Genomic DNA, 14909 nt, shown 5'->3' with positions numbered 1-14909 from the left:
AAGTGCTGGGATTACAGGCGTGAGCCACCGCGCCCGGTTTAGACAGAGTCTTGTTCTGTTTCCAAGGCTAGAGTGCAATGGCACAATCTCGGCTCACTGCAACCTCCGCTTCCCGAGTTCAAGCGATTCTCCGGCCTTAGCCTCCCGAGTAGCTGAGATTACAGGTGCCTGCCACCGCACCCAGCTAGTTTTTGTATTTTTCAGTAGAGACGAGGTTTTGCCATGCTGGCTAGGCTGGTCTCGAACTCCCGACCTCAGGTGATCCACCCACCTCGGCTTCCCTTTGTAATCCTGTGCTGGGATTACAGGCGTGAGCCACCACTCCTGGCCACTAATACATTTTTTTTTTTAAGCGACAGAATCTTGCTGTAGTGCCCAGGCTTTAGTGCAGTGGTGTTATCATAGCTCACTGCAGCCTCAAACTCCTGAGCTGAGGCGATCCTCCCGGCCTCAGCTTCACAAGTAGGTAGAACTACAGGTGCGCCACCAAGCCTGGCTAATTTTGTTTTAATTTTTCGTATAGGGGTCTTGCTGTGTTGCCTGGCTGCTCTCCAACTCCCAGCCTCAAGCAATCCTTCCGCTTCAGCCACTGATCTCACTCTGTGGTTCAGTGGGATTACAGGCGTGAGCCACTGCACCCAGCCATAAATTCTTTTATATTTAAAGCAGTTTGAGTCGTTTGCGACCCCTACAACATAAAGAGTCCTGTCTACTATTCTCCTCAGGAGACAAAATCTCTTCCCTTCAGCCCTAACACTACATACAAAGCATTCAGCCTTGTTAGTCAAAACTGATCACAATAATAGCCTTTATAGGTGTTTCTGGAGAGATGGGTGAGAAAAAATAGGATATAAATAACCATTATTTACAACTTGCAGCAGTAAAGTTCTCCAAGGGACCCCTTCGAGATTGAACTCCAAAGCCTCTGGGGCAGAGACTGGGCACCACCAAGCAAATACAAAAATCCACGCTCTGACTCCAGGTGCGGATGGAGGAGACGCGTCAGGCCTAGAAACAAAATGAGTAGGAAGCATTAGAGAGGCTGCCCCTCTGCCTCCCCTGCCTCCCCGCAGAGTAGCATCAGTGGAAAAGCTCTGGCGGAGTCCCCATAGTGACCTCTTCAAGCCCACAGCTTTTTCAAAGAGAAGATGGCAGGTAGCTCAAAACGACAAGAGGGATGCAAAATAGGAAGAAACAGGCCGGGCGCGGTGGCTCAAGCCTGTAATCCCAGCACTTTGGGAGGCCGAGACGGGCGGATCACGAGGTCAGGAGATCAAGACCATCCTGGCTAACACGGTGAAACCCCGTCTCTACTAAAAATTACAAAAAACTAGGCGGGCGAGGTGGCGGGTGCCTGTAGTCCCAGCTACTCGGGAGGCTGAGGCAGGAGAATGGCGTGAACCCGGGAGGCGGAGCTTGCAGTGAGCCGAGATCTGGCCACTGCACTCCAGCCTGGGTGACAGAGCAAGACTCCGTCTCAAAAAAAAAAAAAAAAAAAGGAAGAAACTAAGTTAGAACTGAAAATGGGCTTAAAACCTTCCAGAGACTCTACCCAATTCATTTCACAGACAGAATCGAGGAAGGGTAGGGAAAAAGCAGGTTCTGCCTCTGCCCAGTGTGCCCAGTGTGTAGCGGGGGTGGGAAAGGAGCGTCGCTACCTCCCGAGCGTAGATGGAAGGAGCAGATATGACATAAATCCCTCGAGAGTCTACATCTTCAGGGCGATTCCAATCTACGGACGAGCTGTGGGAGGAAAGAAAAAAGAAAAATTCAGACCCTTTAAATTCTCAGATCTTGTTTTCCCCTACCCATCACAAACGCGAACCCAAAGCCAGCTACCGGGTAAGAGACCGACCAGGGAAATGCATCAGGGAATCGCGCCAACTGCACCACGGAGATGGGTACAAGCAGCCAGCAGCGGGAGGCGTTCGTCTGCGGCGCAGCCCCTCACCTCGGGACATCCCCGGGACCCTCCTGCGTCCTTAGGTTGTTGAGTGCATCCGGGAGTGCATGGACTGACGGCTCCGGGGTCCCAGCCAGCAAGCGAGACCCAGCATCCTGGGCGTGGCCACGGCGGCGCACGTGGACCAGCAAGAGCGCAGCGCCAGCCACGCCCGCGGCCACCAGCAGTCCCAGAGCGGGCGGCAAAAGGTAGCGCTGCGGGTCCCCGGGCCTGAGGCCGGGCGGGGCCGCGGGCAAAGCGCTTACGCCGTCGGGGTGCACTGGGAACTCACACCGCGAACCCATGTAGCCGGGCGCGCAGGCGCAGACGAGGCCGGAAAAGTGGGCGTAGCAGCGGCCGCCGTGAGCACAGGGGCGCGCGGCGCACGGGTCCGCGCGCTCGCGGCAGTCGCGGCCGCCAAAGCCCAGCGCGCAGGAGCAGCGGTGCGCGCCGCCGCCCTCCACACACGTGCCGCCGTTAGCGCAGGCGCGGCCCGCGCAGTCGTCGAGGTTGTGCTCGCAGCGCGGACCCGCGAAGCCGGCACGGCAGCGGCAGCGCAGGGCGTGGCCCAGGTCCAGGCAGAGTCCGCCTGTGGGGAAGGGAGCATCAGAGGGCACAGCCTGGGAGCCGGGGGCGGGGCCCACCTGCCCGCGCTGTTTCCCAGTTCTATCATCGCTGCACGGGGTCCCCTTTTTCTCTCTCTTAACTCAAGGGCCAGCGTCTTGGAGTGTGCCAGGAAAGCCAGCTCGCTTCTTTTCTACCTGATGAAGTTTTGGAATAATTAATTCAGTGCCACCTCTTTGGCTCTCGGTGCCCTTGTCTCTTTTTCCCTCGACTTCGATCATACTTCAATAGTGGACAGCTCCCAGAACTATGTGTTTGAACCCTCTGACCTTCTTCTGCCTAGAATACCTCCTCTCTTCCTTCCTCCTTTTCTCCCATTTTCCCCCCTTTTCTCTTTCCTAGCCCACTCCTCAGGTCTCTACTCCGATGCTTCTTCCTCCATCCCAGCCCTGATCACTGCCCTGTGCTCCCAGATCACAGCCCTGGCCACCCACCCTGGGCTCTGTCTGAGGGTGTCTGTCTTCCCCTCTGGGCTGTACCTCCAGGAGGGCGCGGCCCAAACATGTCCTGGTCCCTGCTGTGTCCCTAGTACCACGCACCCCAGAGTGAACACTCAGTATGTGGGACAGAATTACCGTATTCACTCGCAAGAAGATAACAGCTAGCCCTTTAGATTCATGATTTTTTTTTTTTTTAACGGAGTCTCGTTCTGTCCTCCAGGCTGGAGTGCAGTGGCGCGATCTCGACTCACTGCAATCTGCCTCCCTAGTTCAAGCAATTCTCTGTTTCAGCCTACATTCATGATTTTATTTAATCTTTTTTTTTTTTTTTCTTTTTTTTGAGACAGAATCTCAACTCTGTCGCCCAGGCGGGAGTGCAGTGGCACAATCTTGGCTGACTGCAACCTCCACCTCCCGGGTTCAAGTGGTTCTTCTGCCTTAGCCTTCCGAGTTGCTGGAATTACAAGCACCTGCCATCACGCCTGGCGAATTTTTTGTATTTTTAGTAGAGACGCGGTTTCACCATGTGGCCCAGGCTGGTCTCCAGCTCCTGAACTCAGGTGATCCGCCCACCTGGGCCTCCCAAAGTGCTGGAATTATAGGCGTGAGTCACTGTGCCCAGCCTCATTTAATCTTTTAGCACCGATATCAGCTCTCTTCTCTGTTCAGAGCCTTCCTGTGGCTCCATCTCACTCAGGGGAGAAGTGAAAGTTCCCCTTCTTGTGACCCAGGGGGTCCCACAAGATGTGCCTCAGTCACCTCCCTGATCTCGTCTCATCAGTGTAACCACACTGGCTTCCCTGCTTATCCTCAGCACACCAGGCACTATCAGGAGGGGCAGGGACTTTGTTTCATTCCCTGCTGTATCCTCAGTGCCTAGAATAGGGCCTGGCACACAGTAAATTCTCAGTAAATATTAATAGTTATGAGATAGTGAATGTCTCCTTGTCCATTTTACAGAACAAACAGGCTTGCTGGTGGAAGGTCAGGTCCCCCGGCCCTAGGGTTAGAAGAGTCAAAGCCAGGATCCCAACCCAGGACTGTCTGAGCCATGCAGGGCCCCCACCCCCATCCCTTGCCATTAGGGCCTCTAGGCCTCACCATTGCGGCATGGCTGCAGGCTGCACCGGTCCACCCTCTTCTCACAGTTGGAACCTTGGAAACCGGGTGGGCAGTGGCAGATGTAGGCAGAGTCAGGGTCTGCACCCCCGACACACAAGCCGCCATTGAAGCAGGGTCCATCCGCGCATGTCACCCCGCTCACCTCACACCGGAGCCCGTAGAACCCACGCGGGCAGGTGCATTCAAAGGACCCAGGTGTCTCCTGGGCAGGGACAAGAGGACTTGAGAATGGAGTTTCCTTGGAGAAAAATCCCATCCCTCTCCTCATTCCTAACCACTGGGGACTGCTCCTTGTCCAGTCCCAAGTCCCACTGTGCAGGGGCCACCCTGGGAGGTCCTCCCGACATCCCCTCGATCCACTCCACATTTTTGGGTCCACCCATGTGACCCCACAGGTAGGAGGCTCTGGGGACCCAGAGTGACCCCATTCCCACCACTACACCTTTGCCTACCAAATGCTGCCTGCCTGGTCTGCCCTCCTCGCTCCTGTCTACATTGACGAGTCCTACTGGGAGGTCCTAGGTCTCAGCCCACCTCCTCCAGGAAGCGTTCTCTGGATCTTTCCTTCCCAGAGCCTCCCCCTAAGTATTTGAACCCTGAGTGTGGCAGTATCCAGGTGGCCCACACTGGACCCTACTCTACCCCAGCACTCCATGCCAGGCTCACTCACTGCCACCTCTGCACCCTTGCTGCGTGCAGGCCACTCACCTGGCCACCCTCTCTAATCATGTCCCAGAAGCCCCAGCTCCGGGCCATCTCCAGGAAGCCTTCTCTGATGTCTTCACCCCCCTGTGCCCGCAGATCCCAAATCTCCAACCGATTTGGCCCCACCACTCACTACCTTGGACCCTGAACCATTCTCACTCCCACAGTGGTAGCAGCTGTGGCCCCACACGGCTCCTCATGATTTCCACTCCCACATCTTTCAGGGCCACCCACTGAGTATGCTCTCCCCAGTCCCATCCCCATCACCTAATCCTACTTCAAGGCCCCAGATGCAGACTGGATGCCTCCAGGAAGACCTCCCTGATAGTTATTCCCAGACCTCCTCCCCAAGCTGGTGTCTCCTGGAGCCCCAGGGAGGGGGCCGTGGCTCCCAAGGTAAAGTACTAAGCAGGACAAGGTGGGAAGGGTGACACTGACACTACAGCTGCCCCCATTGGCACACGGGTTCCCGTCACAGGGCCCAGGTCCAGGGACAAGGCATCCTGTGGTAGCAGAGGACGGGCCCCTGAGGCCGAGGCAGCTGCTGGTGGAGGCAGGGACCGTGCAGAGGGGTCCAGTCCAGCCCTCCAGGCATCGGCATTCACCGGGCTGCTCACAGAAACCATGCTCGAGGCTGCAGCCGGCTCGGCACACCGCTATGGGGGACAGAGAGGCAGAGAGAAAGGGAACACCAAGGTCGGGGAGGGCCAGGGACAAGATGGAACTCAGGGAGGTTTCTGAGCACATTCCCTGCACCACCTTGCTTCATCCTTGTGACAGATAATCATCAGGACTAGATGGTACTGTGACCCCTCCCCCCCAGTTTACAGATAGGGAAACTGTGGCTCACAGAGACAAACTGACCAGCCCACCCAAGAAATGGAGGAGTGAGGATGTGAACCCAGGCCATCGGGCTGGAGTCTGTGCTCTTGGAAGGAGGATGGGACGGGGGCACCCATGTCAGATCGTGAGGATAGGAGACAGGAAGGGGATTTGGGATTGGTGGGGGGACCCCTGGCCTTTCAGGGAAGATAGGAGTGTCTTGAATTAGGGTGGCTCTGGGAAGATCTGGATTAGCCTGGGAGTCCTAGGGGCCTTGGTGGGGCTCTGAAATTTGAGGAGGGGTCTGAAGAATTCCAAGGTTTAAAAAGCCATGGGTTCTGGCCTGCAACCCTAGGGAGGGAGGATGGAGTCCCTTGGCCAGAGTAGACTGGGAGGAGATTCCAAAGATTGCGGGTGGGAGTCGGGAGGGCCGCAGAATTAGAAGAGCTTTGGAGTCCTAGCATCGGGACAGGGTGTGAATGTGGGTTAGGGAAGGAACTGGAGGGTGCCAGCATAGGAAATGGACGTGGACTTCCTATTTGGGGCAACAAGAGGGCTGGGAGAGGGAAGAGGGCTTGAGGAGTAAGGCAGGGCTGGAGAGAGGTCCAGGGTCCTCGGTTTCCCCGAAGGTGGCAGCTGGATGGTGGGCAGGGTTTGGGGTACATCCGCAGCAGTCACCGCATTCCCCAGCTCCCTGAAGAGGGGTGCCTGGGGTACATGGTGGGGGACTCTAGAGTACCCTAAAGAGGATGAGTGGGTTGTGAGAGGGGACTGGGGGCCGCGAGTGACGCTCAGGAGGGGCCGGGGTCCCTGGCTGGTACGGGGTGGGGTTGAACGCAGGACTCACGCGGCGCCTCACACTCGTCCTCGAGCGGCGCGCAGGGGCGCAGTCCCGGGCCGCACCGCGAGGGGGCGCTGCGCGGACGGCAGAGGCGCGTGCACGCGGTCCCGACGGCAGGCAGTTCGCAGCGCGCGCGGTAGGAGAAGCGCAGCTCCCAGGCGCCTGCGCGCTGAATGTCCCGGGCCCACGGGCCTCCGGCTGCCAAGCGCCGCCGTCTGGTCACGCGCGCCAGCAGGCTCCAGGCGGGCCCTGCGGGGACAGGCAAAGGAGGGGTGCTGGGGTGGACCCGGCCGAACATGGATGCATACGGAGCGCCCCGGCCGCTTTCTCCCCGCCCCTCCCAGCGAGGCCAAAACACCCTCATGGAGCCCTGGGGTCCTTGGACTTCGCGAGTAGAATGGCAGTCACTTTCCTTACTTTAGCAAGGCTGCGAACTCCCCAGTGCACCCTGGGACCTGCAATGTCGTGGTCTCTTCTAGTACCCTAGATAACAGTTCTCTCGGCCAGGCGTGTGGTGGCTCAAGCCTGAAATCCCAGCACTTCGGGAGGCCGAGACAGGTGGACCACCTGAGGTCAAGAGTTCAAGACCAGCCTGACCAACATGGTGAAACTGTCTCTACTAAAAAAAAAAAAAAAATAGCCAGGCGTGGTGGCGCACGCCTGTAATCCCAGCTACTCTGGAGGCTAAGGCAGGAGAATCACTTGCACCCAGGAGTGGAGGTTACGGTGAACCGAGATAGCACCATCGCACTCCAACCTGAGTGACAGAGCAAGACTCCCTCTCAAAAAAAATAAAATATAAAATAAACAGTTATAGAAACCGTAATACTCCCGTATTTTGACCCAGATCTTTGTAAATTGAAGTAATAATGAGACCTCTAACACCCTGTGACATTTGGTACCTCGATATGGCCAAAGAACAATAACATGTCTGAAGTGAGGTCATAACACCCCTAAATTGTGCCTCCAGATCTTCCTATATCAAAAGAGTGGCAGAGACCCCAATTACTAGACCGTAAATTACCACATTACCTGAGACCTTGGGATACTGGGAGAGTGACACTTTCTTGAAGGCAAAGGTGTCACCCCCCCAAAATTGTGATACAGCTTTCTACATCAGAACAGTGAAGAAGTGGCTCACTCCTATAATCCCAACGTTTTGGGAGGCCAAAGTCAATGGATCGCTTGAGCCTAGGAGTTTGAGACCAGCCTGGGCAACAAAGCGAGATCCCATCTCCATAAAAAATAAAATAAGAACAAGAAAAAAATGGTGACAAACCCCCCCGCTGTGGGCCTCACATAGCAACAGAGTCTCCCAAGTTGAGGATAAGAATGTCCTGTAACGGCCGGGCGCGGCGGCTCAAGCCTGTAATCCCAGCACTTTGGGAGGCCGAGACGGGCGGATCACGAGGTCAGGAGATCGAGACAATCCTGGCCAACATGGTGAAACCCCGTCTCTACTAAAAAAATACAAAAAACTAGCCGGGCAAGGTGGTAGGTGCCTGTAGTCCCAGCTACTGGGGAGGCTGAGGCAGGAGAATGGCGTGAACCTGGGAGGCGGAGCTTGCAGTGAGCTGAGATCCAGCCACTGCACTCCAGCCTGGGCGACAGAGCAAAACTCCGTCTCAAAAAAAAAAAAAAGGCCGGGCGCGGTGGCTCAAGCCTGTAATCCCAGCACTTTGGGAGGCCGAGACGGGCGGATCACGAGGTCAGGAGATCGAGACCATCCTGGCTAACAGGGTGAAACCCCGTCTCTACTAAAAAATACAAAAAAAGCTAGCCGGGCGACGTGGCGGGCACCTGTAGTCCCAGTTACTCGGGAGGCTGAGGCAGGAGAATGGCGTGAACCTGGGAGGCGGAGCTTGCAGTGAGCTGAGATCCGGCCACTGCACTCCAGCCCGGGGACAGAGCGAGACTCCGTCTCAAAAAAAAAAAAAAAAAAAAAAAAAAAAAAAAAATGCCCTGTATCCCTCCCAGGAACCTCTGCTCAATATTCTCTTTGGTGAAGCTCCCACATCCCACAGGGCTCCCTGGGACCTCCACATGGAGAAGGTGACAGAGCTTCACGTAGGGGCTGAGCGTGGTGGCTCACGCCTATAATCTCAACACTTTGGGAGGCCGAGGTGGGCGAATCACGAGGTCAGGAGTTCAAGACCAGCCTGGCCAACATGGTGAAATCCTGTTTCTACTAAAAATACAAAAAAAAGTAGCTGGGCGTGGTTGTGGGCACCTGTAATCCCAGCTACTTGGGAGGGTGAGGCAGGAGAATTGCTTGAACCCGGAAGGCAGAGGTTGCAGTGAGTGAGATCATGCCATTGCACTCCAGCCTGGGCAACAGAGCGAAACTCTGTCTTGAAAAAAAAAAAAAAAAAACTTCACATAGAAGAACCAGAAGTAACTCATATTGCACCCTGAGCTCTCAATATCAGATGGTGATAAAGTAGGGCTGTGAAATGCTATGCCCTGCTCTGGAGGTGTTGATAGTAAGAGAGCTTCCCCTATTTCATCTGCTACCAGGACCACAGACTGCTACATCCAGTACCAGGGACATTTCTGTGCCTGAGATGCCAAGAGGCCTGGAGCTGTCAACACCTGGCACCACATCCCAGGAGCTGTGATGACATCATAAGACCTATAGACAATACCACCAACCCGATGTCTCAGGTGGGCCCCAGCTTCCCCACCAGTCCCAAGACTGAAGACACTCACCTCCAATCTGGTCTCCTAACTCCTCTCTCCAGGTTTCAATGATGAGAGAGAAGGTGCCCTGGTTGGGTGAAGGAAGGGGGAGATGAAAGATGAAAGACAGTGGTTAGGGTAAGTACTCAATGAAGGCCAGAGTTCAGGAATAGAGGGTGATGGCCATTGCTGGGGACTGAGCAAGCAAGGGACAATTCCCAGAGGGACCAGCCCAGCCCGGGGAAGGAATGACATCTGTGGCTTTTTTGGGGGGGTCCGGGGGGGAGACAGGATCTCACTCTGTCAACCAGGCTGGAGTGCAGTGGCACAATCTTGGCTCACTGCAACAACCTCCAAGGCTCAAGCAATCCTCCCATCTCAGCCTCCCCAGTAGCTGGGACTACACGCGCATGTCACCAAGCCCCACTATTTGTTTTGTTTTGTTTTGTTTTGTTTTGTTTTGTTTTGTTTTAGAGATAAGGTCTCACTATGTTACTGAGACTGGTCTCAAACTGCTAGGCTCAAGCGATCCTCCCGCCTAAGCCTCCCAAAGTGCTGGAATTACAGGGTGAGCCTACTGGACGTGGCTTGCTTTATTGAGCACTTACTACGTGGTAAGCACTTTATTCAAGAGATGTGGTTGAATCACTCAAAAGGGACCCTTGTGAGATACCAGGATGATCCCTTTTTTTTTTTTTTTTTTTTTTGAGACGGAGTCTCGCTGTGTCGCCCAGGCTGGAGTGCAGTGGGGATCTCGGCACACTGCAAGCTCCGCCTCCCGGGTTCACGCCATTCTCCCGCCTCAGCCTCCGAGTAGCTGGGACTACAGGCGCCCGCCACCACGCCCGGCTAGTTTTTTGTATTTTTAGTAGAGACGGGGTTTCACCATGTTAGCCAGGTTGGTCTCGATCTCCTGACCTCGTGATCCACCCGTCTCGGCCTCCCAAAGTGCTGGGATTACAGGCTTGAGCCACCGCGCCCGGCCCAATGATCCCATTTTTAAGCATAGGAAACTGAATCTGGAAACCAGGCAGTCACTTGTCCAAAAGGACAAGGGTTTAGAATTGCAATACAGGTCTGTCCATCTTTGTGCCTTTGGGTTGTGGGGATGGGAGATAGGATTTTGGAGGTGAAAGAATAATCAATACAGGACCCAATTGAAATAACTGAGGACAGAAAAAAAAAAAAAAAAGAGAGAGAGAGAAGATATTAGTGGTTCCCAAGACAAGGTGTGAGAGGTTTGCGGAGAAAGATGAGGACCCCAGTTTTTAGGGATCCCCAAGGAGCAGAGGTAGGGTTCCTTGAGTTTAGGATTTCAGAGGTTGGGTTTGAGATTCTGGGAATTTGGGGGTCCCAGCATCCAGGGTTGGGGAATCAGAACATTTAGAATCCCCGGTGTGTAGAGTTTAGAGGTCTGGGAATGTGGGGTTCCAGATGGTGGAGTTACTGGTCTGGGAATTTGGTCCACCCCCTGGGAGGCAGGATTAGGGTCTTGGAAGTTGGAGGGGAGAGGAGGTGGAGGTTTTGGTGGCGGGTTAGGCCTCCAGCACCGGGAGTCCCCCGGGGACAGCACTTACAGGCCAGGCGTCCCGAAAGGGCACCTGCAAGAGGCCGTTGGGCAGTGGGAGATCAGGCGCGGGCGCTTCGGGCTGCTCGGTGTAGACGGGTCCGCGCGCACTCAGCGCCGCGCCCAGGGCGCACGGGGACTCGGCGGCCTCCTCCGAGAGCCCAGGCTTCAGGCAGACTCTGAAGAAGAGGCGGCAGGGGCCCCGGGCGCTGCAGGGGGACCGCGGGGCCCCCGGGCCTGGACCCGGCCCGAAAGAGTGGATCTGCAGCTCGAAGACGCCAGCGGGCCGTGCCTGGGGCGAAGACGGGCACAGGGTGAGGCGGCCGGGGGGACCCAGGTGTCCCGTCCGCCCCGCGCTCCCTCCCCAAGACCTTCAGGTCGTACTCACCCCTCTCCCCCGCATTCATCCCTTTCCACGCCACCTCCCACCTGGCTCTGACCTGAGGGATGAAAATGAGCGCTAAGATCACAGTCTGGGAGAGGAGCCGAGACATCCTTGGGGAGACCATGGCCTTCTAGGGGGGGTCTCGGGAGTCGCAGCTGCTGGCTTCCGAGTCTTATATCTGAGGGAATGGCCCCGCCCCTTCAGGCAGCTACCCGGCCCCAAGGGACCAAGGGCGGGGGGAGTCACAGGGGAAGGGGAGCGTGCAGGAGCATCAGCGAGATTCCGTCTGTAGTCGTAGGCACGGGCGAGGTCATGAGTGGGTGATCCCGCGACTTTGCGTGTGGCTGGGGTGGGGTTGGGGGGCTAAGTCTGTGTGAGGTTGTACATGATTTTAAGATTCTGGATGTGTGGTATGAACCAGAGCTACTGGAGGGTATACACGACTTTGTGATTGTGTGTCCACGTGGGACTGTGCAGCTCAGCATAGGCCTGGAGTTGTGTGTGATTGACACATTTATGAGGCTGTAAACAATTCTGACTGCACGCACACCCGAGTGGGAAACTAGACGTGTACACGACTTCGTGATTGTGTGACGCTTTGAGATTGTGTGGCTGTGTAGATACTTCTCTGTGCGTGTGTGTTGATGGAAGATCCTGTATAGCCGTATAAACCTGTGACTTTGTGCTGTGTGCAGGTGTGGTAGAGGCTGTGCAAGGTGGGAATGGCGGAGGGCGCCTGTATGTGAACGGGACTGGGTTTGAGAAGTCCATGGATGCAGCCACGTGTGAACACGATGAAGATCCGGAGTTCTTTGTGGATTCCTGTGTGCGTTGGTTTGTGTGACTGAGACTGGGTTTGGGAGGTCCACAGGTGTAGCTGTGTGTGGATACGATGAAGATCCAGGGCTCTTTGTGGACCCCTGTGTGCGGGCGTGTGCGTTCCCCCTCCCCAAGACAAATCCACCCTCCCAAGCCCCGCGTCGCGGACGCACCAGACGCCAGGGCGAGGAGCTCGGCCTCAGAAGGGGCTCCCAGCTGTATGTAAATGCCGCCATCTGCCGGGCGGCCGAGCCCCTCCCACTTCGGGCCGCAGCTGGGCTGCCCGTTTGGCCTCCGGAAGGTGTGAGGAGCAAATGGGCAGGAAATTCCGTCTTCACATACAGGGACCCGCTCCCCCACCCCAGAAGAATGAGGCGGGGGCACCCCGGGCCCTTCAGAAACCCTTTAGTATTCCAGGACCTCAGCAGGAAAAGCCAATTAGGAGCAGATGTCCCAGCCCCTCTGGTCATAATTGCTCCCTGCCAGGCATGGGGCAAAACCCTTGAGCTGGGGTAACTTCTTTGTCTTTCCCCCGAAAGTAAAAAATTTTAGTGCTTAGAGGCTAATAATTATAGGGAAAAATACAGATTCAATTTGTATGTTTTTTTTCCCAGAGAAGACATAGTAACCAACGAAGCATAGACCAGCAGAGCCAGGCATACAGTAGGCGCTCAGTTAATTTTTTTTTTTTTTTTTTTTTTGAGAAGTTTTGCTTGTTGCCCAGGCTGGAGTGCAGTGGTGTGATCTTGGCTCACTGCAACCTCCACCTCCCGGGTTCAAGCGAGTCTGCTGCCTCAGCCTCCAGAGTAGCTGTGATTACAGGTACCCGCCACCACGCTCGGCTAATTTTTTATTTTTTATTTTATTTTATTTATTTTTTATTTTTTGAGACGGAGTCTCGCTCTGTCGCCAGGGCTGGAGTGCAGTGGCCGGATCTCAGCTCACTGCAAGCTCCGCCTTCCTGGTTTATGCCATTTGCCTGCCTCAGCCTCCTAAGTGACTGGGACTACAGGTGCCCGCCACCACGCCCGGCTGATTTTTTGTATTTTTTAGTAGAGACGGGGTTTCACCCTGTTAGCCAGGATGGTCTCGATCTCCTGACCTCGTGATCCGCCCGTCTCAGCCTCCCAAAGTGCTGGGATTACAGGCTTGAGCCACCGCGCCCAGCCTAATTTTTTATATTTTTAGTAGAGATGGCTTTTCACCATGTTGGCCAGGCTGGTCTCGAACTCCTGACCTTCAGGTGATCCACCCACCTCAGCCTCCCAACGTGCTGGGATTACAGGCATGAGCCACTAATCCCTGCCCAGTTCATTTTTTAATGAATGAAAGAAGACCAGGCTGGGCACAGCGGCTCAGGCCTATAATCCCCACACTTTTGGAGGCTGAGGCAGGGGACTGCTTAAGGCCAGGAATTTGAGACCAGCCAGGCAACACAGCAAGACACACTTTTCTGCAAAAAGAAGAAGAGGAGGAGGAGGAGGAGGAGGAGGAGGAGGAGGAGGAGGGAGGAGGGAGAAGGGAGGAAGGAGGAAGGAAAGAAGAAAGAAGAAAGAAAGAAGAAGAAAGAAGAAAGAGAAGGAGGGCCGGGCGCGGTGGCTCAAGCCTGTAATCCCAGCACTTTGGGAGGCCGAGACGGGCGGATCACGAGGTCAGGAGATCGAGACCATCCTGGCTAACACGGTGAAACCCGTCTCTACTAAAAAATACAAAAAACTAGCCGGGCGAGGTGGCGGGCGCCTGTAGTCCCAGCTACTCGGGAGGCTGAGGCAGGAGAATGGTCTAAACCCGGGAGGCGGAGCTTGCAGTGAGCTGAGATCCGACCACTGCACCCCAGCCTGGGCGACAGAGCAAGACTCTGTCTCCAAAAAAAAAAAAAAAAGAAAAAAAGAAAGAGAAGGAGAAGGAAAAACCAGCCTAAAAATTCTTTTTTTTTTTTTTTTTTTTTTTTTTTTTGAGACGGAGTCTTGCTCTGTCGCCCAGGCCGGAGTGCAGTGGCCGTATCTCAGCTCACTGCAAGCTCCGCCTCCCGGGTTTACGCCATTCTCCTGCCTCAGCCTCTCGAGTAGCTGGGACTACAGGCGCCCGCCACCTCGCCCGGCTAGTTTTTTGTATTTTTTTTAGTAGAGACGGGGTTTCACCATGTTAGCCAGGATGGTCTCGATCTCCTGACCTTGTGATCTGCCCGTCTCGGCCTCCCAAAGTGCTGGGATTACAGGCTTGAGCCACCGCGCCCGGCCTCAGCCTAAAAATTCTTAATTCTGACAACACTGGCATTTGAGCAAGGCAGGGCCATGGGTCAGATTGGGCAGAACATCCCAGGTTCCTTTCCCCTAGGGAGTCTTTTCCACTCTTTTTTTTTTTTTTTTTTTAATGTATTATTATTTTTTGAGATGGAGTTTTATTCTTTCACCCAGGCTGGAGTGCAGTGGCTCCGCTCACTGCAACCTCCACCTTCCAGTTTCAAGCGATTCTCCTGCCTCAGCCTCCCGAGTAGGTGAGATTACAGGTATGCGCCACCACGCCTGGCTAATTTTTGTACTTTTAGTAGAGACGGGGTTTCACCATCTTGGCCAGGCTGGTCTCCAACTCCTGACCTCGTGATCTGCCCACCTCGGCCTCCCAAAGTGCTGGGATTACAGGCGTGAGCCACTGTGCCCGGCTCTACTCCCTTCTTTAATTCCTTTTTCACCATTCAGACTTCACCTCCTCCAGGCAGCGCTCCCTTAACACTCCCCAGAAGCATCAAGCACCTCCTGAGTTCCCACATCCTCCTGTGATTCTTTTATTCCACCCAACCCCTCTGTCTGTGCCTCCCTCAGCCGTGACCACTCTGGCCTATGAGGTCTTTATTTTTTTGAGATGAGGTCTCTGTTGCCCAGGCTACACTGCAGTGGCATTATCCTAGCTTACTGCAGCCTCAACTTCCTGGGCTTAAATGATCCTTCCACCTCAGCCTCCCA

At 55.1% G+C, this 14909-nt stretch overlaps 2 protein-coding genes across 3 annotated transcripts in view; one reads left to right on the top strand and one right to left on the bottom strand.

The window, feature by feature from the left end:
• GMFG (glia maturation factor gamma) overlaps positions 1 to 14909 on the top strand; it is a 259854-nt gene that overhangs the window by 70365 nt on the left and 174580 nt on the right. The window lies entirely within an intron of this gene.
• DLL3 (delta like canonical Notch ligand 3) lies at positions 792 to 11415 on the bottom strand. 2 transcript variants are annotated; one of them, XM_077982688.1, is made up of 9 exons: positions 11183 to 11415; positions 10753 to 11034; positions 9206 to 9263; positions 6503 to 6745; positions 5272 to 5489; positions 4108 to 4330; positions 1952 to 2531; positions 1659 to 1743; positions 792 to 1008 (listed from the first exon to the last, which is right to left on the bottom strand). In XM_077982688.1, exons 1-9 carry the CDS (start codon positions 11249 to 11251, stop codon positions 1003 to 1005), a joined length of 1764 nt encoding a protein of 587 aa, XP_077838814.1. In that variant the 5' UTR covers positions 11252 to 11415; the 3' UTR covers positions 792 to 1002. The 2 variants fall into 2 exon arrangements, with proteins under 2 accessions (XP_077838814.1, XP_014979307.3); XM_015123821.3 differs by lacking the exon at positions 792 to 1008 and having other exon boundaries at positions 1512 to 1743.

This window comes from Macaca mulatta, chromosome 19 (assembly GCF_049350105.2).
Source record: "Macaca mulatta isolate MMU2019108-1 chromosome 19, T2T-MMU8v2.0, whole genome shotgun sequence".
NCBI classification, from domain to species: Eukaryota; Metazoa; Chordata; class Mammalia; order Primates; family Cercopithecidae; genus Macaca; species Macaca mulatta.
The sequence above is the reverse complement of the archived record's forward strand: the minus strand, read 5'-3'. Positions and strand labels throughout refer to the sequence as shown.

Coding starts and splice junctions, on each gene's coding strand:
- DLL3 (XM_015123821.3), bottom strand. CDS start 11,251: ATGGTCTCCCCAAGGATGTCTCGGCTCCTCTCCCAGACTGTGATCTTA. Junction 5,490..6,502: donor GGACGAGTGTGAGGCGCCGC/GTGAGTCCTGCG, acceptor TGTCCCCCATAG/CGGTGTGCCGAGCCGGCTGC. Junction 1,744..1,951: donor GGTCCCGGGGATGTCCCGAG/GTGAGGGGCTGC, acceptor TTCCTCCCACAG/CTCGTCCGTAGATTGGAATC.